The sequence below is a fragment of the Xyrauchen texanus genome, chromosome 11 (genome assembly GCF_025860055.1).
Source record: "Xyrauchen texanus isolate HMW12.3.18 chromosome 11, RBS_HiC_50CHRs, whole genome shotgun sequence".
Taxonomy (NCBI): domain Eukaryota; kingdom Metazoa; phylum Chordata; class Actinopteri; order Cypriniformes; family Catostomidae; genus Xyrauchen; species Xyrauchen texanus.
The window spans coordinates 34,508,210-34,533,324 of record NC_068286.1 but is presented as its reverse complement, the minus strand read 5'-3'; the positions used below and the strand labels follow the sequence as shown (position 1 = coordinate 34,533,324).

General features: G+C 41.3%; 1 protein-coding gene across 1 annotated transcript in view; it reads right to left on the bottom strand.

Moving 5' to 3' along the window:
- Positions 1-944: 944 nt before the first annotated feature.
- LOC127651351 (voltage-dependent T-type calcium channel subunit alpha-1H-like) overlaps positions 945-25,115 on the bottom strand; it is an 88,190-nt gene continuing 64,019 nt past the window's right edge. The window contains exons 24-31 of the mRNA XM_052137126.1: positions 19,089-19,240; positions 18,848-18,957; positions 18,586-18,719; positions 17,367-17,437; positions 14,881-14,959; positions 11,247-11,368; positions 9,391-9,687; positions 945-5,455 (exon numbers count right to left, since the gene is read on the bottom strand). Of these exons, the coding sequence (XP_051993086.1) occupies positions 4,445-5,455; positions 9,391-9,687; positions 11,247-11,368; positions 14,881-14,959; positions 17,367-17,437; positions 18,586-18,719; positions 18,848-18,957; positions 19,089-19,240 (1,976 nt within the window). The 3' untranslated portion in view covers positions 945-4,444. The remainder of the gene's footprint in view (positions 5,456-9,390; positions 9,688-11,246; positions 11,369-14,880; positions 14,960-17,366; positions 17,438-18,585; positions 18,720-18,847; positions 18,958-19,088; positions 19,241-25,115) is intronic.

Genomic DNA, 25,115 nt, shown 5'->3' with positions numbered 1-25,115 from the left:
TCTACACAAATTGGCTATCAACGGCCTCTTCTTCCACCATTTGTTATTCTTCAGCTCAGTCATTGTGGATCCGCATGCAAAGGATTGTGGGATTTCATAGGCAGCAAAGGATACATCTATGCTGCCTTCAAAAATCGATCAGATGAATGATTCTCAGTAGACAGGATGTGGCATGAACATTGGATCCGGACATGCCTTGATCTCTTTCCACCTCCGTATACAGCCTCCAGAGGCAACATTTTCCTGGTTTCAGACACAGCCTAGGTGTGGAGGAGATCAGATGCAAAGTCTCCCACAGTGTGACATCACAATGTGGTGCTTGGTTATAACAAATGCTTTTTTTGCAGTAAGGAGGAAGTTTTGAGTTCTGAAACTTAGAGTATGTTTTTATAGTACAATGCCCTCTTATAAAAGATAAAAGAACATTTTACCCCTTTAAACTGAGAAACAGTCTTAGCTTTTAGGTTTAAAACCAACATGAAATGGTATTCAAAACCCATTTAAAGGTGGAGTAAGCGATTCCTGAGAAAGACTGTTTATAATTGAACTCAACAGCCAAACAAACACGCCCCCTCCCTCACTTCAATGCTCCATCAGAAGCTCTGCTTCCCAAATTCATGCACGCTGGAATAGTGTTGTGTGGATTGGTCTGATCCATTTTGTTTATTTTCACATTTACAGAGCCAGGGCTGTGTGCAAACACCAGATTTTTTTTAGCGCACACACAGAACGGATTGCTAGCGAACCGTGAAGAGTTATTCGTGGAATTTGACAAAAAGTGTACTGGATTAAAATGACTTACTCCACCTTTAATTCTATAATGTGACATATTTCATAATGAAACAGAATATTCAGCGAGAATCAAATGTTGGCATAAAAAGACAGCATTTTCTTAAATATATCCAACCAATCCAGTTTCATATGCAGCGTGCCATCACCTTTCTCATAATCCCAAACATTGTACCATAAGAGCCCTTCACAACAACTGTGAAGTTTTCAAATGTTTAGGATAAAACAGGTGAGGTGTAATGAATTTGCAGTTTATTCTCAAAGGTGAAACCCAGATTTATTACAGTGTATCCTAAATGTGCTTTATTCACTGTATGCATAATATAACTACAATGTAATATAAAAAAAATCAGGGATATATATAGTCTGGTTGACACACATGCTAATAATACCAGGTAATCACACAAAAGTTATGATTAAGCAAAAAAGCTTGCAGATTTGTGCTAAGATGATTCCAAGTGACATTTATAAGATGCCATATTCCACAAATAGGGTACAAATTGGTGGCCCATTCCTTTTTTAAGCAATAAATATACAAATACAATAGACTGTTTGACTATTACAGTAGATAGACTATAATCTAACATAAAATGAACACAGCATGAAAAGCAGTACATACAAATTAGCATCTTTCCATTCTATACACATTTTATGTATATTTTCATCAGGGCCGGATCTGATAGAAATATATCCCCCTCCCCCCAATTATACCTATTAGACATTTCATCACACTCTCACACTACATACATACAGTAACACACTTTTAAATTATTTAGCAGCCCTTGGTTTTCCAAAAAGCCTCCCATCACACTCTAATTCATGAGCAAATACATTTTCTTAATGATAGAGACATAGGGGTGTGGAGAATCATGTGTATGTGAATGAGTAAAATACAATAAATTACTTATGTTTACTGAAAGGGCTTTTCACACACATTTTTTAACCCTAGGTTAACGTAATCCTGGGTTATCTTGTTCGACGTATATCACTGTTTATATTTCAGTCTGCATAATTGAGTAGTAATTAAAACTGGGTAGTCAGGTTTTTAGATTTCACACTGTACATTTTGAAACTCTGGGTTAATGTTCTAATTGCTTGAGCCAGGGTTAAAAGAGGCCATCACAAAGAAGGAAGGAGGAAAAAAGAAAGGAAGAGAAGAAAAAATAAAAAGAGAAAAGGAGGAAGGAAAAAAGGAAGAAAAAAGAAGACAGGGAGTAAAGAATTACCCTAATAAAAAAGGTGAAAGGAATTAAAGAACGAATTAAAAAGGAGAAAGGAATTTAAGAAAGAATAAAAAGGAGAAATGTTAATCATTAATGTTTGGTTCTACATTTTCATTTAACACAGAAAATTATTTTGAATTGTCACTCAGTTTGTAAATAATCAAACAAAACGCTGTTTGCGGTAATACACATATAATGTAAGTCTATGTGGCAAAGCCTTGTGTAGGGTGTAAAAACAGAAATATAAAGCCTATATTTTTGCTAATATACAGTATAATACAGTATAATACAGGAGTTGACATTTGTTTTGTAACTTTGCACAGACGTTAGTCAGCAATTTTAACATGTGTCTTATGTGAACATGTACTGTATAATGCTTAAGTCTTTCTGTTATACTTTCAACAGTGTATGTTAACATCTATCTTGTTACCATGCCTTGACCCATAGATTTCTATTGAACTTACTGTAGACACAATATTTGTTTGATTTTACAAACTGAGGTGTTTTTGATGGAGCTTAATTTATTTTATTTTCCTCCACAGTTCCTTCATGAAGGCCAACAATGCATACTGTACTGTAAAACTCTAACCCTATAGAAAAATATTATATGCCACACTTTATATACAATAATCATTTCATTCATTCAGCTACAAAATCTGCATTATTCCCATGCATATGTTTCAGCAGATTTAAATATACTATGTAAGACATTAGGGTGTTACAAGTATGACTTTAAGGTGAATCAATTATATGACATACTGTACAGTACAGGGCAGTATGACATACATCACAACAATCTGAAGATGAAAACTACAGGACTCCTGCTATGTAAAAACACTATCTGATGAGGAATAAGTACAGTAGCCTCAAAAGGTGTTTGGATTATTTGGCTACACTTAAAATAAATGAAAGTCTTTACATTGTATAACACAATTTAAAACATTTTAATAAAGATAGTACAAACACTTGTTAAAGCTACTCTATGTAAGATTTTGTTGAAAGAAATGAACAAAATTGTATTAATGAGCAAGTGCATCAGCACTCAGTCTTCTACACTATGCATTTGCCTTACTCTGATTCACTATAGTAAGCCTATAATAATTATTTATATTTTAGAGCTGTCGGGACGGATTTGGCGGGAATTTGAAAACTTCCATCATTAATCTGTGAGTGTTTACGCCATGTCCGTAAATAAAAAAAGGAGGTCCAGAGTTACTACCGAGCATGTATATGTGCAGTAGTCAGGGCCATAGCTAGAGCGGTGACAGCTGGTAATGATTCTAGGGGCCCAAAGGTCCAGGGGGCCCACAACAAATTCAAAACCGTTTTATTTTAAAAGGAAAAGAGTCTACGAGAAGAGTCTGCAAGCAAAAAGGAAAAGCGACAGAGCCCATAATATTTAAACACGAATCAACATATGCTTGGCATTTCAGAAGTGGTTACAACTCCAAGATCTTAAAGGATTTCTCGACAGGTAAGATATTATATTGGACCGATAGTTAGCCAGCTAGCTCTCTTAGTGAGGTAGTTCTTTAAATAGCATTAGCCACTCTAATGGGGCATTTTATTAAGGATTGTGGAACTGCAGTGCTTTCAATTTCATATTTGAGAAAGGCCAATCTCTACACCAGTTACTACATTGGCCTATTTGCCAGCTAGGTAATTTATAATAGTTTCCACCATTTAACTTTATCTGATATAACTAGCAATCGTTGTCTAATGTTATTGTTGCCTAGCTTTTGTTTTTAATAAGTCAAAACATCAATGGAAGAGATATGCTGCTTACCGGCTCAGAAGACATATTTTCGGATATCAGTCTTTTTCTTCCTTTCGTTATTAATTATTATGTCTTATGTCATTAGTGATATTCACTCTGATAAGATAATCCCCTGTAACCATGGTTACACCAGTACTACTCAAACCATCACATTCATCCATGCAGAAGAGAAGAGCTAGAGCCCTGTTCACATAATTACCAAAACAGTATTCCTCCGCGAACTGCTAGAGGACAATAAGTTACATAGTGTAGATTTAAAATGATAAAACCAAAGATAAATGGTTGAAAATGAATACAAAACAATTTAGAACATTTTTGGCTTTCAAACTTTTAATGCAACGGTCTTCATATATTTTAAGTGTGACTAATGTGTCCAATAGTGCACTTTTTTTGGGCCGCAGTGAACGTCATGATTTCAACCAGGTTTTGTGATTGATTTTCATATGTACTCGGAATTCAAAGAGGATTGATATCAAATCAAACTTCACAATATTAATATGTGTAATGAATACTTATTAAAGTAAAAAAAAAAACCTAATCAATATGATCAGGCAAAAAACAGATAAGTTCCATCAGAAACACATTGCATACTTGTGATAAAACCACCTCTTCCCGTAATTAAAATGCTTTGCAAAGAGGCAGAAGTGTCTTTAAGTTAGGCATCCGAATCCTCATTTCCTGGATCCCTAGTGCTGGCCATTCGGACCAAAACCTTCTTCCTGAGTGGACTCTGAGCAACATCTCTCGTGGTTCCTACCAACCCTGATTGAGGGAATGATTGCATCGATTGGTCACTATCCGAAAGCAGTTCTGACAGACTGCTCAGAGAACTTACATCTGATTGATCAAAAGAGAATTGTGGGAGGGGCAAACGACTTGACAAAAGAGGTTGATCCTGTGGGAGGGCCTCTGAGAGTGACAGCGCATCAGGAAGATCTAACGACTCACGTGGAAGTGCAGAGTCAAACGAGGGCGTCCGTCTTCGTAGGACTGTACTGCGTTTCTGGTGGACCATTGAAGATGAAAACTCAACATCAGAGGGAGGGTTAATGGATATGCATGGTGGACTCATTTTCTTCTTCTTGGGGATAAGAGAAGGTCCAGGAAATAATGTGGATGATTTCATTGGCTGCTGTTGAAGCATTAGCTCCTCCCCATGTGTTGAGTGATGTAGAGGCATGCTGAATTTGGACAGGAGACCATTATTTTCCATGCTGTTGTACTTCTGTATTCTATGACCGCTGCTATCTTGTTGATGGACTGTCCCACTATAGAGCTGTCCTGAGTTCTGTGTATCCCCCCTCCCCACATGCTGCAAATTTGTATCATATTGAACCTCATCGTCAGGGCATTCTGAGTTCAGTAGGTTTATTTGTGCATTTGCATGCAATCGTTTGTGCGTTTTAATTGATGGTGTTCTATGTAAAGTCTGTCGACACGGTATGCTGCGTTGGCTGTACACATTATTATTTGTTCGTACACTTGCTGTCCGATTGCAAAGGGGTGGAGGGGACATTTGGGGAGAACAGGGAGCAGATCTGCCCATCAGGGGAATGCTGGGTACTTGAAGATGAAGGCTATCACTGGAGCACAGCTGACTTGGAACATGTAAGCTGTCTTTGGAGCCCAGGTGGGAGGAATCAATGGAGTCACACTTTATTGCTGCCTGCAGGTCAGAACAGTATTTCACACAATTATTTACACTAATATAGTGTATAATTACATGGCTACTTAGCAACCACTATACAACTCATCCTCATGTTGTAATGACTTGTTGTAATGACCCATATAACTTTCTTCCTGCTGTGGAATGCAAAAGGAGATGCCAGGCAGAATGAAAAAGATGTAATATGTTCTATGGCAGAAAGACAGTCATATGTCCATGTGTTTCATCATAGATGATATTTGGTAGTATATGTTGAGCTTCAATGATAAATTCCACAATGCAAAGACTGCACATGTCTATTTAAAAGCAAAGGTGCAACAATACCTGTCTACGCAGGGTTCTGCAGGCATTGCTAGTTTTTAGACCTTGATACTAGGACACTCCTTAAGGTTGCCAATACCCACTTTCAGCAGATATTGCCATTTTATGTAGAGCCATAATTTATTGATGATTCACTGCAAGGAAGGGCATATACAAATATTCGTCTAATTCAATGCTCACTAGAATGAGAGTGTCCCTCCCCCAATACCATCTGAAATCAACTAGCAATATGTGGCAGGGCGGAGGGCGGGGCCGGGTCGTGATTATACACACCCGGTCCCTTATCAGGCTAAACAAGCCTCCGAGAGCGATAAAGGCTGACTGTGGAGGATTGTGCGAGAGAGAGAGAAACCTGAAGGTGGACATTATTTAACATTGATTCCTGTTATATATATATACTGTATGTACCTGTGTTCGACGGTTACCGTCAAGTGTCTTGACAGAGAAATTAAAACTGACCTCAAGCTACTTTGCTGTCTCCTGTCTCCTCCATTCAAACCAAAGAGTGTTACAGTGGTGCCGAGAACCCGGGTTTGGAAGAGAGCGCTGCTATGGAGCCTTCACCGCTGGCCGAAGTCATCAACACCCTCATCAACATCCAGCAGATACAACACCATGCCCTCTTGGAGGTTTGCTGAGAGCAAGAACAACGCTTCCAAGCCCTGCTCCAGGCACAAGCATAGGACCGGCAGGCGCTGTGGAGCCTGATTGCCAGGGAAGAGGCTGGCGCTGCGTCCTCCTCGGAGCCCGTCCTACCACTGGCCCTCGCGAAAATGGGGCCAAGTGACGATCCGGAGGCCTTCCTCGACCTGTTCGAGAAAACTGCGGAGGTATGGAGGTGGCCTCCCGATCAGTGGGCGGCCCGCCTATTGCCCCTGCTTCCCGGGGAGGCGCAGCTGGTGGCACAACAACTTCCCGCCACCAGCCTCCTGGATTATAACCATCTCAAGAAAGCCATCCAGCAACGGATCGGTCGGACCCCGGAGCAGAGTCGGCGGCTAGTCGTTCGTTTTTGCGAAGCATCTCCGTGACGCCTGCCGGAAATGGCTGTTGGTGGGGGGAACCCTCAATATTGTGTAAGTGGTCGACATGGTGGTACTGGAGCAGTTCGTCTCCCAACATCCCTGAGGCATGTTAGAGTGGGTCCAGTGCCACCGCCCAGCCTTGTTGGATTGAGCCTTCCAGCTGGCAGAGGACTACATGGCGGCGTTCCCAGGAGGTGGCGAGGCAGTATCTTCTCTCTCTCTCTCTTTCTCTCTCTCTCCAGCCCCTATGTCTTGTGTTCCCTCCCCTTCCCCCCGTTCCCCTCACTCTCATCCAATTCCAGCTCCTGGGGGGGAGGCCCGCCCAGACCCCGACTCCGGTCCAGAGGACTTTTTCCCTTGTCTGCCCATTCAAACCCCCCTGTCTCTCTCTGCTATTCCCCCCATGTTGGCGAGCCCGCCGCCACGAGTGCGGAAGGAAGACCTGGGCCGGTCTGCTGGAGCTGCGGGGAAACCGGACACAGCCAGGAGCGGTGTCCAGTGATGGAGGTGGGGACACTGGTTCGGATACCCGACACTCCACAGGCCGCCCCCGATCGGGCAGGAATGTATTGCATACATTCATGAGGGTGAAGGGGGATGCACATCAAGCTTTGGTGGATACAGGTTGTTCTCAGACCTCGATCCACCAACCCTTGGTGCAAGGCGGGGCATTGGATACAAATAAACTGGTGAGGTGTGTGCATGGTGACATTCACAAGTATCCAGTGGTTACCGTTGAGATACGATTCAGGGGAAAAAGGCATAGAGTCAAGGCCGCGGTTAATTCATGCCTCACCCATCCAAAAATTTACTGAGGGTAATATGTGTGTGGATGGGTCCTGCAGAGTAGTGGCGTGGGGTATGATGTGCGAAACTATGGCTGGGGAGGCGGTGCCGGGGCCGTCAACATCAGCTCCGCGTCAAGATGAAGCAGACGAGGGAGTTCCCGTTCTCAGGGGCTTCCCTGAGGGGGACTTCCCTCTGGAGCAGTCGCGTGACGAGTCCATCAGGCACGCCTTCGACCAAGTGAAAGTACTGATGGTCAACAGCTCCAGCCCAGTCTTGCGCTCACATACCCGTATTATCAGAGCGGTTGTATCGAGTGACGCAGGACACTGAAACCAAAGAGCTTACAATTCAGCTGTTAGTACCGAAGAGCCATCAGGAAACACTCTTCCAGGTGGCTCACTATAATCCAATGGCCGGCCACTTAAGTCACGAAAAGTCTTTGAACCGTATAATGGCCCGTTTCTTTTGGCCGGGTATTCACGGGAACATTCGCAAGTGGTGTGCAACGTGCCGGGAATGTCAGTTGGTGAACCCACCGGCCACCCCAAAAGCGTCATTGCGCTCGCTGCCGTTGATCGAGATCCCCTTCGACAGAATTGGAATGGATCTCGTCAGGCCATTAGAGAAGGCATCGCTTTGTGTTAGTTCTGGTGGACTATGCAACGTGATATCCGGAAGCGGTGCCTCTACGCAACATCTCAGCACGCAGTGTTGCGGAGGCACTCTTCAAAATTATCTCCCGAGTGGGGATTCCAAAGGAAATCCTCACAACCCGGCCCCGCCCTCCGCCCTGCCACACAATAATAAGCAGCAAATGCAACATCATCCCATGACAACTCATAATTTTTCGTACAAGACGGTGAAATCGTCAGATATCGTACAACTTGACTCATACCTAAAGGTATGACTTTTATTCCCACAGAGACCAACCATTCAACAAACAGAATTGCAAATCGATATAATACAGGCATAACATTTTAGCTAGCCTCCTATTCAACAATTTATTACTTGTTCCATATATATTTATGCAGTACAAATGACTGATGCATGTCAAGATGCATGTAATAAGCTCCCCTTGTGGCATTCCAAAACAAATTTTTCATTCTTTCGTGGTATACAAGTTATGTTCCTATTAAAATCATGGTTCGGTTAAGGGTTTGGGTAAGGCAACACACTCTCACAGTGAAATCGTCAGGATTCATATGAATTTGTCTAATTCGTATGATATCGTGCGAATGCACTTGTTTGAATCCCTACTACTTTCACTACTGCCAATGACTTCGCTGGACCTCATTTCCATCTAAGATGCGACTTCCTTTAGTCACACACAACAGCTTCCTAACATATTTACACACTACTGATTGGTTAAGTTTAGATAAGGAGTTTGGGTAAGGGCATAATATTAATAAGCATGTCCTTAACGCCTCGTGCACAAAACTCATGCTTACTTCCGCATTAAACATCTGGGAATTTGCACGTGATGAAGCATATGAGTTTATGAAAATACATTTTTGTGACATCACACAAAATAGCCACCTCGTAAATTATTTACGACTTTTCATGAGATCAGTTTGGGTAAGGAATCAGACTTTATGGTTAGGTTTAGAATAGGGGATAAATATAAGGAAAATTCACTATAACATTGTCTGTTTATTTGTTTTCTTTTACATACATACTGGCTTTATATTTGGTATTGCTCTATGAAATATGTCTAGGGGATTGGTTTTTGGTTCAATATTCTCAAGAGTCCACATGGTCTTCTGCATGAAAGGATTGTAAATAAACAACAGAACTGATCACCTGCTCATGTGAGAGTGTCTCCAATTTCACAGCTGTGTCCTCAAGCCCAGCGGCTCCACTCATAGTGGCGGTGCTTCGTCTATGACTGCCCTGTAGCTCCTCCTGTAGCTCTGCCTCCATCTCCGCCTCCTCACGGGCATCTTTGTTGCTCTCCTCTAAATGTTTCATAAGTACTGCGACCACAACGTTAACCAGCACGAATTGAGCCACCAGCACAAAAGTCACAAAATATAGAGGTGACAAAAGCGGCAGGTAACTCAGACATTTGTCAACATTTTTACATTCCCGTAGGGTATCCTAAACACACACACACACACACACACACACACACACACACACACACACACACACACACACACACACACACACACACACACACACACAAAAACAGAAACACAAAGATTAAGTTAAATAAGTTCAGTAGCTGCTCAATTTAATAGATAAGACAAATCCTAATAATATACACTCACCTAAAGGATTATTAGGAACACCTGTTCAATTTCTCATTAATGCAATTATCTAATCAACCAGTCAAATGGCAGTTGCTTCAATGCATTTAGGGGTGTGGTCCTGGTCAAGACAATCTCCTGAACTCCAAACTGAATGTCAGAATGAGAAAGAAAGGTGATTTAAGCAATTTTGAGTATGGCATGGTTGTTGGTGCCAGACGGGCCGGTCTGAGTATTTCACAATCTGCTCAGTTACTGGGATTTTCACGCACAACCATTTCTAGGGTTTACAAAGAATGGTGTGAAAAGGGAAAAACATCCAGTATGTGGCAGTCCTGTGGGCGAAAATGCCTTGTTGATGCTAGAGGTCAGAGGAGAATGGGCCGACTGATTCAAGCTGATAGAAGAGCAACTTTGCCTGAAATAACCACTCGTTACAACCGAGGTATGCAGCAAAGCATTTGTGAAGCCACAACACGCACAACCTTGAGGCGGATGGGCTACAACAGCAGAAGACCCCACCGGGTACCACTCATCTCCACTACAAATAGGAAAAAGAGGCTACAATTTGCAAGAGCTCACCAAAATTGGACAGTTGAAGACTGGAAAAATGTTGCCTGGTCTGATGAGTCTCGATTTCTGTTGAGACATTCAGCTGGTAGAGTCAGAATTTGGTGTAAACAGAATGAGAACATGGATCCATCATGCCTTGTTACCACTGTGCAGGCTGGTGGTGGTGGTGTAATGGTGTGGGGGATGTTTTCTTGGCACACTTTAGGCCCCTTAGTGCCAATTGGGCATCGTTTAAATGCCACGGCCTACCTGAGCATTGTTTCTGACCATGTCCATCCCTTTATGGCCACCATGTACCCATCCTCTGATGGCTACTTCCAGCAGGATAATGCACCATGTCACAAAGCTCGAATCATTTCAAATTGGTTTCTTGAACATGACAATGAGTTCACTGTACTAAAATGGCCCCCACAGTCACCAGATCTCAACCCAATTGAGCATATTTGGGATGTGGTGGAACGGGAGCTACGTGCCCTGGATGTGCATCCCACAAATCTCCATCAACTGCAAGATGCTATCCTATCAATATGGGCCAACATTTCTAAAGAATGCTTTCAGCACCTTGTTGAATCAATGCCACGTAGAATTAAGGCAGTTCTGAAGGCGAAAGGGGGTCAAACACAGTATTAGTATGGTGTTCCTAATAATCCTTTAGGTGAGTGTATGTGGATAATGTAAACACTTCACAGCATATAATGGCCTCATTCGTGAAGATACATCTGCTACATGATGATGAGTTTTTGTAATTAAGTCTAATTAACATGTAAAACTAAACCTCAGTATTCCCTAATCAGGCACTGAGACCATGCAGCATGAATATTCTTAAAGAAGTACCTTCATGATCCCATTCCAGTTGTCGCCGGTGGAAACACGGAACAGAGTGAGGAATGCCATGCCGAAGTTCTGAAACGTAGCGTGTCTACTCAAACCCTCACATGGGTTCTCCTCAGTACATTCTGTTAAAAATATTAGAATTTGAAAACAATTACTTTTCATAAATACTCAAAACATCTTTTAAATATTTCTGCAAGGCAGCATCATATTGAAATTCCGAAAAGATTCTGTTTGAATAGAGTTGTGTGAAATGTACTGGTGCGAATATGTGGTAACTATCAGATTGTATGTCCACCATGATGTGATAGGCTAATTCCTTGTTCACGTATGCCTTCTTTGATGCAAGGTAAATGTTTAACAGTACCCTGACATGTCAATCAAGGGAGTGTGTGAAATATGTATGTATAGATATATATGTATATATATAGAGATGAGAAGAGATGTGAAATAGAGGAAGAACAAAAACGAAAGGTTGTGAACACAGATGATTAGTATGTAAATCGCTGTATTGTGTGTTTAAAAAAATGTATCTTTCTGTCATAATGAGAAGAGATAACACTGAAGAGCCTTTTGTTTTGTTGAGTGAACTGACGCAAAAAATCTGGAAGATTTCAGGTGTGATTGTTCACTGATGAAGATCATACAGATTGTTTGCACATGAACACTCAGAGACACTGTATACTAAGCACGAGTGTGTTTTAGTCATCGAGGGATTTATTCAGACACTGTGCAAGAATCCAGATAGCTCTTTGAGTCACCGTACACACTCAAAGGTCCTCTGGCTACGAGGGATTCAGATGGTAAGAAGACGCTGAGAGACTGAATCATATCAGCATATTGTGAAATATAATCATATTGTGAAAAGGGTATTTGAATATGGGTAATTGGTATTATTGTATTTAAAGGGTAAGATAAATATATATATATATATATATACACTCACCTAAAGGATTATTAGGAACACCATACTAATACTGTGTTCGACCCCCTTTCGCCTTCAGAACTGCCTTAATTCTACGTGGCATTGATTCAACAAGGTGCTGAAAGCATTCTTTAGAAATGTTGGCCCATATTGATAGGATAGCATCTTGCAGTTGATGGAGATTTGTGGGATGCACATCCAGGGCACGAAGCTCCTGTTCCACCACATCCCAAAGATGCTCTATTGGGTTGAGATCTGGTGACTGTGGGGGCCATTTTAGTACAGTGAACTCATTGTCATGTTCAAGAAACCATTTTAAATGATTCGAGCTTTGTGACATGGTGCATTATCCTGTTGGAAGTAGCCATCAGAGGATGGGTACATGGTGGCCATAAAGGGATGGACATGGTCAGAAACAATGCTCAGGTAGGCTGTGGCATTTAAACGATGCCCAATTGGCACTAAGGGGCCTAAAGTGTGCCAAGAAAACATCCCCACACCATTACACCACCACCACCAGCCTGCACAGTGGTAACAAGGCATGATGGATCCATGTTCTCATTCTGTTTACGCCAAATTCTGACTCTACCATCTGAATATCTCAACAGAAATCGAGACTCATCAGACCAGGCAACATTTTTCCAGTCTTCAACTGTCCAATTTTGGTGAGCTCTTGCAAATTGTAGCCTCTTTTTCCTATTTGTAGTGGAGATGAGTGGTACCCGGTGGGGTCTTCTGCTGTTGTAGCCCATCCGCCTCAAGGTTGTGCGTGTTGTGGCTTCACAAATGCTTTGCTGCATACCTCGGTTGTAACGAGTGGTTATTTCAGGCAAAGTTGCTCTTCTTTCAGCTTGAATCAGTCGGCCCATTCTCCTCTGACCTCTAGCATCAACAAGGCATTTTCGCCCACAGGACTGCCGCATACTGGATGTTTTTCCCTTTTCACACCATTCTTTGTAAACCCTAGAAATGGTTGTGCGTGAAAATCCCTGTAACTGAGCAGATTGTGAAATACTCAGACCGGCCCGTCTGGCACCAACAACCATGCCACGCTCAAAATGGCTTAAATCACCTTTCTTTCCCATTCTGACATTCAGTTTGGAGTTCAGGAGATTGTCTTGACCAGGACCATACCCCTAAATGCATTGAAGCAACTGCCATGTGATTGATTGATTTGATAATTGCATCAATGAGAAATTGAACAGGTGTTCCTAATAATCCTTTAGGTGAGTGTATATATTTAGACTGTTTGTTATTTTATTATTTTTATCTTTTTATGTAAATAAATATAATTGTTTATTATACATTTGAGTTCATGTGCATATGTCTGGGGAGTTAATAATTCTGAAGTCTGGGTTATTAGAACATAATAGTCGAGAGGCTAAAACTAAAAGAACCTGGGGCCGGTTGCATAAACATAGTCATTATCTTAAGACTGTGTCTAAGAAATAGTCTGACTAACTAAAGTCATGGAAGAAAGACCACTGCATAAAATAAGCTCACATCTATCTTTATCAAGACAGTCTAAATCGCATTGATTTGTGGGAAAAATAAGATGCTGAACAACTTAAACAAAATGGCCGACAGTACGCGATCGTCACAGTTTTCCTTTGCGGAAAATATTTGTATATTAGAGGAATACAATGCTGCTAAATCGACTTTAATGAACAAATTTAATGATTAAAATGGCAATAGCAAAAAACACAAAGCTTGGACCACAATAACGGAAAGAGTTAACAGTGTCAACCCATCTGTCTCACGATCCGTCAAAGATGTTAAAAAACGGTTTAAAAATATGGTTCAACAGGCAAAAAAGGAAATTTTTAAGCGAAAAAACCCAGCAACAGGGGGAGGACCATCTCCTAAATTGAAAAGGAGAATGGAAATGATCATTGAAATATACGGAGACGAATCTCCAATGTTTGGGGAATCCCAGGGGGGAGGGATAGCGGAGTATCCGGGCGGACGTTACCCACAGCGGGGGAAGATACAAAGTCTCATACCGCTGTCACATCAACTCCGCTTGTCCAGTCTTGTGAGTAATAATGTTTTGATGGTGATTGTTTTTGCTTAATTTTAAACACTGTAGGCTACTGCTGTTTTAGATTGAGTAACACTTATTATCTTCTAGTTGACTGCGAGGTGACACTAGTTTATTTGTTTCCATGGCAACATAGATTGTAAAGGAAAGTTAGCCAAGGGGGAACCAGTGTTACTTTTTGTCTTAAATTAGACCAGTCTATAATGTTATGCAACTGACTTAAAAATTAAATACCAGTCTTAAAGAAACAAATTAGACGACTAACTTGCAAGACTAGTCTTAAATAGATTTATGCAACCGGCCCCTGGTGCTCCTTCTGTCAAATAGGTTAGGTGCAGGGACTTACCTAACGGGAAGAAAGCGTTACACATATTTGCATAGTACATTTTGATTAGTCTTGTCTATTTAAATATGTGAAGCCACTTTTACAATGTACAGTGACTATATGTTGTTTTTTGTTTGCAGCTGACTGAAAACAAGTGTCGTGACAATGACAAAGATGGATCTGATCCTGCATTTAATTTAAACAGAACCAAAGCCTAACACTAAAACTTCTACAGAAAAACTCAAAAACGTTTCTTTTGCTGCCTGACAAAAAATAGTATTTTCATTCAAGACATGTCTGTTTTTTATATAACGACCTGATAACAATAGATGAATAGAATACTAACCAAGTTTTCCAAAGAGTTCGACTCCCAGTGCGGCATAGATGAAAAACAGCAGCATGAAGAGCAGACCCAAATTACCAACCTTGATAACAGAAAATTAGGACAATATCATCTGGAAGTATGTGGGGGATTTGTGCACTAACTCCACAATACAAATAGCAAAAGATGTAGAAACAATATACAGACGCAGACATGTTCACAAGTCCCTGAGGTGCAAGTCCAAGTCAAGTCTCAAGTCTCTGAGATGGATATTATAAATATTTTTTTGGCAATATTTCTTTATCTGCAGCTGGTTAGTTTAATAAACCCTGTATGAGGCTAATTCAATTTTGAATTATTAAAACTGACTATTTTAAGGGATTGTCTTAAGTGCAACTCGTGTCTGAGTCACAGACTCCAGTTTCCATCTCTGATACAGTGCATTCAAAAAGTATTCAGACCCCTTCATTATTTTTCACAGTTTGTTATGTTACAGCCTTATACTAAAATGCTTTAAATGTTTTTTTTTTCCACATTAATCTATATTCCATACCCCTTAATGACAAAGCAAAAGCCAGAATTTTTTTTATAACTTTGCAAATTTATTAAAAAGAAAAAACATAAATATCACATTGACATACACTAAGTATTCAGACCCTTTGCAATGACATTTGAAATTTAGCTCATGTACATCCCATTTCTCTGGATCATCTTTAAGATGTTTCTACACTTTGATTTGAGTCCACCTGTGGTAAATTCAATTGATTGAACATGATTTGGAAAGGCACACACCTGCCTATATATAAGGTCTCACAGCTGAAAATGTATATCAGTGCAAAATTCAGGCCATGAGGTCAAAGGAACTGCGATTTCCTTTACAAAAACTTTCAGCTGTATAGAAGGTTCCCAAGAGCACAGTGGCCTCCATCATTTTTAAACGGATGAAATTTGGAACAACCAGGACTCTTTCTAGAGTTGGCCACCCAGCCATATTGAGCAATCAGGGGAGAAGGGCTTTGGTAAGAGAGGTGAATGAGAACCTGATGGTCACTCTGGTTGAGCGCCAGAGATCATGTGTGGAGATGGGAGAAACTTGCAGAAGGACAACCATCACTACAACACTCCATCGATCTGGGCTTTATGGCAGAGTGGCTAGACGGAAGCCTCTCCTCAGTGCAAGACACATGAAAGCCTGCTTATAATTTGCAAAAAAAGCACCTAAAGGACTCTCAGACTGTGAGAAACAACATTCTCTGGTCTGATGAAATGAAGATTGAACTGTTTGGCCTCAATTCCAAGCATCATGTCTGGAAAAAACCAGGCACCGCTCATCACCTGCACCATCCCAACAGCGAAGCGTGGTCATGTTAGCGTCATGCTGTGGGATGTTTTTTAGCAGCAGTGACTGGGGGACTGGTCAGAGTTAAAGAAAAGCTGAACACAGCAAAATACAGAGATATCCTTAATGAAAACCAGGTCCATAGTGCTCTGGGCTGAAGGTTCACCTTCCAACAGGACAATGACCCTAAGAACACAGCCAAGACAACGAGCCACCCGAAACATGGGCTGCCATCAGGCAGGCAGTATCGCAGCATCAGGACCCACAGCAGCCGACTACATGACAGATTATTCCCCCAAGCAATCAGACTATTGAACACTTGATCTATCACGATCAATATACATCAGCACTGCACTTTAATAATCTTATATCTCACACTGGACTGTCATAATTATAATCTCCACAATACAAATACTGTATATATATTTTTTATATACTCTTTATTTTTTTTTATTGTATGTGTATTCTATATTGTGTGTATTGTTTACTGTATATTGTATATTATTATAGTGTTGTATAAGTATGTGTACATTCGATATGTAAATTGTGTTGTGTAAGTATGTTGTTTATTGTAACTGGTATATGTCTCGTCACTGTCATGACTGCTATGTTGCTCAGAACTGCACACTTTCACCAACTGTTGCACTTGTGTACATGGTAGTGTGACAATAAAGTGATTTGATTTGAAGAGTGGCAACACTGTGAATGTCCTTAAGTGGCCCAGCCAGAGCCCAGACTTGAACCTAATCAAACATCTCTGGAGAGACCTGAAAATGGCAGTCCCCATCCAACCTGACAGAGCTCGACCCTGCAGAGAAGAATGGCAGCAAATCCCCAAATCCAGGTGTGCAAAGCTTGTCACATCATACCCAAAAAGACTCGAGGCTGCTATCACTGCCAAAGGTGCTTGAACTAAGTACTAAGTGAAGGGTCTGAATACTTATGTCAATGTGATTTTATAGTTTTATCTTTTTAATAAATTTGCAAAGTTATCAAAAATCTTTTTTTTTTTTGGTTTGTCATTATGGGGTATGGAGTGTATTTTCTTTCTTTTTTTTCTTCTATTTTTTATAAAGCATTTTAACATAAGGCTGCAACATAATAAAATGTGAAAAAATGAAGGGGTCTGAATACTTTCTAAATGCTCTGTATAGTATACTAACTTACTAACCTGTGGTAAGGCTTGAACAACTGTATCCAGAAGAGATCTCATTCCTGTGGCCATCTTCAACAACTTCAACACTGAAAGAGATTTTTATAGTACACCATTCTAGTATTAAAGTACAAATTCAGACAGTGTTTCATCATTATTTGTCGACATTTCTACTGTTTGTAATGCCACACTCCAATGTCTAGTTCTTTAACTTAAATTGCCTAGATCTTTCTCTATTAATCCTCCCATACCAAATAATTTCTCTGATTCCTTCATGACTTTCTTCTTTATAGTATATGCAATACTGCAACTCTTCAGCACATACAAGTTTGCTATTGTGCTGCTTGTGTAGAGCCAATCTCGACTCTCTCGACTTCAAGTTGACTGTCTAGACCTAAAGTTAGAATCCAGCCCTGACTGTGCTCAGCAGAAGTGTGGCAGATCAAAAACATAAATGATAAGATGCAAATCTCTTTGAATTCTTGGAGCCATTTTTTTACTATCTAAAAGCAGCAAGTATGGAATCCCTGATAATACCGGCAAAAAACTCCCATAGTCCTAAATTTCTGTTTTGCACTACTCAAAAAACTTCACCTGTCACTTCTTGTCCTGATGCACCCTCAGAATGCTGTGAAAATGTTCTGAATTTCATTATAGGTAAGATTGATGCCATTCCGAGCTCGCTACGCTACATTTAAAAGTTCTGCATTTCTGTTTTTATCAAAAGTGCTGGTGAAAGTTGAAACTTCGCTCTATTGACACCTATCTTCCACGGGGTGCCACAACGTTCTTTTATGGCCCATTTTATTTTTATATATATATATGCACCCCCTGTTGTGTTTTGATTTTGTTCTTAAAACAAGTGATATTTCCAATTTCTCTTAAGCCAATGATAATCAGTTGCATCTTCCAATTGAATTTATGTTGACAATCATTCCTATAAGTCTCTTTTTGATTGCCTCAAAGACATTAATAATCGAATTCACTAAACGGTTGCGGCACTTTTTTAATGGCTCAAAAAAATCTAACTAATTACATGAAGGCAAGACAAAAGATAATGTACAATATTTTTTACAAGCGACCTATCATTATATTGTTGTGCCTTAAATGATTCTGACCTCATATTGCAGTGCAGCAGTTCCTTCATTTATTCAATTACTCAATATCTCTAAATCCCTCTTTGACATCAGCATCATTCACTTGCCCACCAGTGTGCATGTATTCATGCATTTTGTACCTCTGGCAATGCGCAGAACCCTCATGATGCGTATGATGGTTGGGTTGATTGGTAGAGAGGCATTCAGGTCGATCTCCTCTAGTGTAATTCCCATGATAGAAAGAAGGACTATGGCCAGGTCTAACTGATTCCACCTAAGAGAGAAATCACAGATATGTTCTTGAAAAGAGCTAAAAAGAGACATTTGCATTAGAGACCTACTATTAAACATATGGTGAAGAAAACATTGTTTCTTTATTGTGTCCACAAGAGGGCACCTTACCTTTCTTTGAAAAATCTCCTAAAGCCAAAGGCGACCAGTTTCAGTGCAGCCTCAATCACAAATACCAGTGTGAAAAAATAGTTACAGTACTTCAGCACCTCATCCAGATACTGAATTACACAGACACACATTAAAAAGACAGTTAGATGCACAAAGTATTAATGCATCTTCTAAGGAAATTACTCTTATGCTGTTTGTGATTAAATGATTGCAGGAGATACATGTATGTAAAATTGCAAACCTTGGGCTGTCTGTAGTGCTCCATAGACATTGTGAGTACATTAATAGCGATGATGATGGTGATGAAGAGGTCCAAATAATGACTTGTGCAGAGTGTGTGAATGTAGAGTCTTGCAGGAGAGTAGTCAGCATAGTACGGCCTCTGCTGGGCCTCTAAAACACAAACACACACACACACACACACACACACACACAAACATCCACATACAGCCACAGAGAACAATGGAACATTGTCATTAAGGTCATTCAGGTAATTTAGACACACACACACACACACACACACACACACACACACACACACACACACACACACACACACACACACACACACACACACTTGTCTTGTGTCACGGCATGGTTTTAAAAGTGTGCACTTCCCTGGAAAACATTTATATGATTTATATGTAATACAAAATAAGTAATACAATATGCCCCATATTATTATAATTTGTTTTTTTCAACAGCCATCAGAATAAAACCCCCAAAATATTTTTTTTATCCTATGTTGTTTGTTTACAACCCATCAGCTACATATATAAACAAGTTCTTCCCAAACTTACGGTACATTGGAACTTTTCACAATCCAATCAATTTCTGTGGAACATAATCGAGTCATTTGTTTCCATGAATTTCCAGATTTATTCTGAAATATATCAGAAATATCAAATATATTTATTCTCAAATATATAATGCGGATCTTGTTTCTTGTTGACCTTAAAATTGTCTAGTTTTTTAATAGTTTTATCATTGAATGCATATAATTTTATTAAATAATTCAACCTGTCATTCAAATTAACTGAAGGACAGAAGTGTACAGAGTGTGTGTACTACTTAGCATGTAATGTATAGACTACTTTGTTGTCCCTGTCAAGCACAAGCACACTGACCCAGTTCAGTTTGGCCAGTAAATTGCTAAAGTGGCAATATGTGTATGTGTGTGTGTGTGTGTATAATCACAGTTACAAAACAATCGAGTCATTGGCAGGACGTTAGAAGTGTCCGGCCGAGTGTCCCCCTCCATCCATCACTGTCCATGACCACTCAAGGTGTCTTTGAGAGGAGCTTAGTGTGTGTTTGTGTGTGTGTGTGTGTGTGTGTGTGTGTGTGAGAGAGAGAGAGAGAGAGAGAGAGAGCGAGAGAGCAAGTGAGGTTCAGAGACAGAGAGCGAAATAATGAGGTTTCAGGTGAAGTTTCCCTTACAAAAATGTACTATCATACCATGCCACTAGATGGTAATGCTGTGGTTCTTTGGGAGTGGTGGTGGCGTAGTGGCTAAAGCACAGGGCTGTTAATCAGAATGTCACAGGTTCAAACCCCACAGCCACCACCATTGTGTCCTTGAGCAAGGCACTTAACTCCAGGTTGCTCCGGGGGGATTGTCCCTGTAATAAGTGCACTGTGAGTCGCTTTGGATAAATAGCATTTGGTCTGCCAAATGCATAAATGTAAATGTCTTTAAAATATGGCACTGAATGATTACCATATAAAGATACCATGTTTGTAAAAGTGGTTCTCCAAGGTACTTAAAAAATACCATATCATTCATTACCACAAAAAACTGTCCAACCATGGTTCAGTGTCCATGATAATAATACCATGATAAGTATTGTGCTCATGACAGGCTGATGCTGCAGTCCATATGTCTACAGAATAGACTCTAGAGAATAGCGATCCACTACTAGAGGTTCTAGCCATAATTTTTAAATCAGCCGCTGTGTCTGAATATCCATACTTCTCTACTATATAGTAGGCTAAAAACAGTATTCCAATGGAGTAGTATGTCCAAATCCACAGTATTCATGAAGCAGTAAGCGAGAAATACCCTTCTGTTTCCGGTGAGATTCTGAAGTGCAGATCGACTGGACACTTAACGATTCCATAATTCCTTGGGAGCTGACGCAACATCACTTTCAAAACACTTGATTTAAAAGAACGCCGGTGAACCACAAGTTGAACGGCTCTTCTTAACTGTAAGTGCTACATATAACAAGATATGTTACTTGTTCCTTGTGCTTAAATGGTGCTTGTTGAACAAAACCAGAGCATATAATTTTTGCTGTTGTTGTACTTGTGTCACAAATTCAGGACATGGGTCAATGCCCACATCCCCGGATGAAGTATTTCAGAAATATATTCAAACTACTTGCATGAATACCGAAATAACATGCTGTTTGAGTGGCTGATAAATGTATCCTTCATCAAATACAGTACTGTGACAGACTGTTAGTACTGACAGTACACGGTTTCAGATGCAGCAAGTGTTTCTCAACTGACGGGTTGCGGCAACAGGGAAAGAACAATGCCAGGGTTCTTCCTCCATTTAAATATTTCCACGACTAAATCGAAATTTCGGGCCATTGAAGCAATCTAATGATATGCATCCTGTGTTTGGTGCTTTATACATGTTAAATAGGCTTCTCATCTGAAAATTCTTTGCGATTGAATCCTGACCAATGGCCTTCTCTAACCTACTGCTTCTAGAGCGCTCGCGTGTAAACCGAACTTCCGTAGATATCAAAGCGCAGACAACAACACTGATGCAAGGTTTTTCAAATGACACATTACCACCCTTACTAAAATTAGTCATGATTTTACAAAGATAACAGTAACTGTGGTATTTTGACCAAAATGTTTTAGCTAATAATCTATTACTGTAGGTATATTGTTATACATAATTTTTTATCACAACTGTGGCAGTTGTAGTTACTGTTTCTTTCTAAATGCGTTTTGGCTATTTTTTCATAATAAATACTATAATATATGTTTTTTTTTATTTTTTTTTATTGTTTTTGTTTATAGATAGTGACCAGATACATTGATCTAACCCCAGTAATGATATGCTTTGGTCTTAACTATGATTATGGCATTGCACTGTAAATATAAGGGCAACTAAATAAATGGCTTTACATTTTGGTCATCCAAGACTTATTCTGGACAAGACTTATTCCTTCTGTTCGGTTTTTTGTTGTTTTGTTTTTTTACGGTGTTGGGTTGCCATTAGATATCGAATGTTAAATCAGGTTCCTTTCTCTTACACATTCAAGGGTCATCACTACTCATGATCTACCACGGGAATTCACCACTGTTTGCATAACCGGAGTTTACATACCCCCCAGCGCTAACGCTAAGGAAGCGCTCTGTGAACTGTATGGGGCTATGAGCGAACTGCAGAATGCTCACCCCGACGGACAGTTTATTGTCGCCGGTGATTTCAACCATGCAAATCTCAAGACAGTGCTCCCTAAATTCCATCAGTATGTGGACTTTGCAACGAGAGGGGCGAACGCGCTTGATCTTGTTTACACAAACATCCCAGGCGCGTGACCGGCGGAGCCCCGCCCCCACCTCGGCTACTCAGACCACATCTCTGTTATGTTAATTCCAGCATACAGACCGCTAGTCAGACGCACAAAACCGCTTCAGAAGCAGGTGAAAACCTGGCCAGCAGGAGCCATCTCTGCTCTTCAGGACTGTTTTGAGTGTACTGACTGGCACATGTTCAGGGAGGCTGCAACATATGGCGATTCTACCAACTTGGAGGAATACACAGCATCAGTGACCAGCTACATCAGCAAGTGCATTGATGATGTCACTTTCTCCAAGACCATCACCACACGCTACAACCAGAAGCCGTGGATGACTGCGGAGGTGCGCACGCTGCTGAGGTCCCGAGACTCCGCCTTCAGAGCAGGCGATAAGGCAGCCCTAAGAACAGCTAGGGCCAAACTGTCACGGGCAATCAGAGAGGCAAAGCGCACACGCCCAGAGAATCCACAGTCACTTCCAGGACAGCGGTGACACGCGGCGCATGTGGCAGGGCATCCAGGCCATCACCAACTACAGGACAACATCAGTTGCCTGTGACAAAGATGCCTCCCTTCCAGATGCGCTGAACGACTTCTACGCTCGGTTTGAAGTGCAGAACGACGTGATGGCGAGGAAGTCCACCCCTCCTCCCAACGACCAGGTGCTCTGTCTTACCACGGCAGATGTGAGGAAAACTCTACGTAGAGTCAACCCACGGAAGGCTGCTGGACCAGACAACATTCCTGGCAGAGTGCTCAGAGGATGTGCAGACCAGCTAGCAGATGTTCTTACCGACATCTTCAACATCTCTCTGAGCAGATCTCATCATCCCCATGCCAAAGAAGTCTTCAGTGTCCTGCCTCAACGACTACCGTCCCGTCGCACTTACACCCATCATCATGAAGTGCTTCGAGAGGCTCGTCATGAGGCAGATTAAGACCCAGCTGCCCCCCTCACTAGACCCACTGCAGTTTGCGTATCGTTCAAACCGTTCAACGGACGATGCCATCACCACAACCCTCCATCTGGCCCTCACCCACCTAGACAATAAGGACTCATACGTTCGAATGCTGTTCATAGATTTCAGCTCAGCATTCAACACAATCATTCCCCAGCACCTGATTGGAAAGCTGAACCTGCTGGGCCTGGACACCTCCCTCTGCAACTGGATCCTGGACTTCCTGACTGGGAGACCTCAGTCAGTCCGGATCGGGAACAGCATCTCCACCACCACCACACTGAGCACTGGGGCCCCCAGGGCTGTGTGCTCAGTCCACTGCTGTTCACTCTGCTGACTCACGACTGTGCAGCAATGCACAGCTCGAATCACATCATCAAGTTCGCCGATGACACGACCGTGGTGGGTCTCATCAGCAAGAACAACGAGTCAGCATACAGAGAGGAGGTGCAGCGGCTGACGAACTGGTGTAGAGCCAACAACCTGTCCCTGAATGTTGACAAAACAAAGGAGATGGTTGTTGACTTTAGGAGAGCACAAGGTGAACACACTCCGCTGAACATCGACGGCTCCTCTGTGGAGATCGTCAAAAGCACCAAATTCCTTGGTGTTCACTTGGCGGAGAACCTCACCTGGTCCCTCAACACCAGCTCTATCACCAGGAAAGCCCAGCAGCGTCTCTACTTTCTTCGAAGGCTGAGGAAAGCACATCTCCCAACCCCCATCCTCACTACATTCTATAGAGGGACTATTGAGAGCATCCTGAGCAGCTGCATCACTGCCTGGTTTGGGACTTGCACCGTTTCGGACCGCAAAGCCCTGCAGAGGATAGTGAGGACAGCTGAGAAGATCATTGGGGTCTCTCTTCCCTCCATCAAAGACATTTACAAAAAACACTGTATCCGCAAAGCAACCAGCATTGTGGACGACCCCACACACCCTTCACACAAACTCTTCACCCTCCTCCCGTCTGGCAAGAGGTACCGAAGCATTCGGCCCTCACGGCCAGACTGTGTAACAGCTTCTTCCCCCAAGCCATCAGACTCCTCAATACTCAGAGACTGGTTTGACACACACGTGTCCTGAGTTGCACTTTAATTACTGTCACTTTATAACTGTCTGCTACCTCAATAACTGCTATGTGCATAGAACACTATCTCATAGTATGCTATGTTTACATTTTTAGAAACTGTCATCTTTTTGCACTACTGAGTACTGGTCGGCGCTGCACTGTCTATTGTCCTGTTCATTGTCAGTAATTTGTTGTACTGTCCTGTACTTTTTGCACATGTTTGCACATGCACTTTATATAGGTATATATAGGTAGTTTATATAGGTATTTTATTTCGTTGTGTTGTCTCATGTGGTCCTGTGTTTGTCCTATGTTGTTTTTATGTAGCACCATGGTCCTGGAGGAACGTTGTCTCGTTTTGCTGTGTACTGTACTAACTGTATATGGTTGAAACGACAATAAAAACCACTTGACTTGACTTGACAAAACCACAGGATTAAAGTGACATAAATGATTGAACTCCCACTTATAATTACAGTATGTCTCTCCTGTTTAATTAAATACTGGTTGCATGATTTTAAAGTCAAACAAAGTCAAAGGGCTTTGAAGAACGTGGCTGTGGAAATTAAAACTATTTTCTGTTTCTCAAGCTTTATACACACAGCTTAACGCAGGCTGTCAGATCGCTGTACTGTTGGTTTCTCATAGCAGTTCCTAGTCGACTACATTATCCAACTATTCAACAAGTTAAT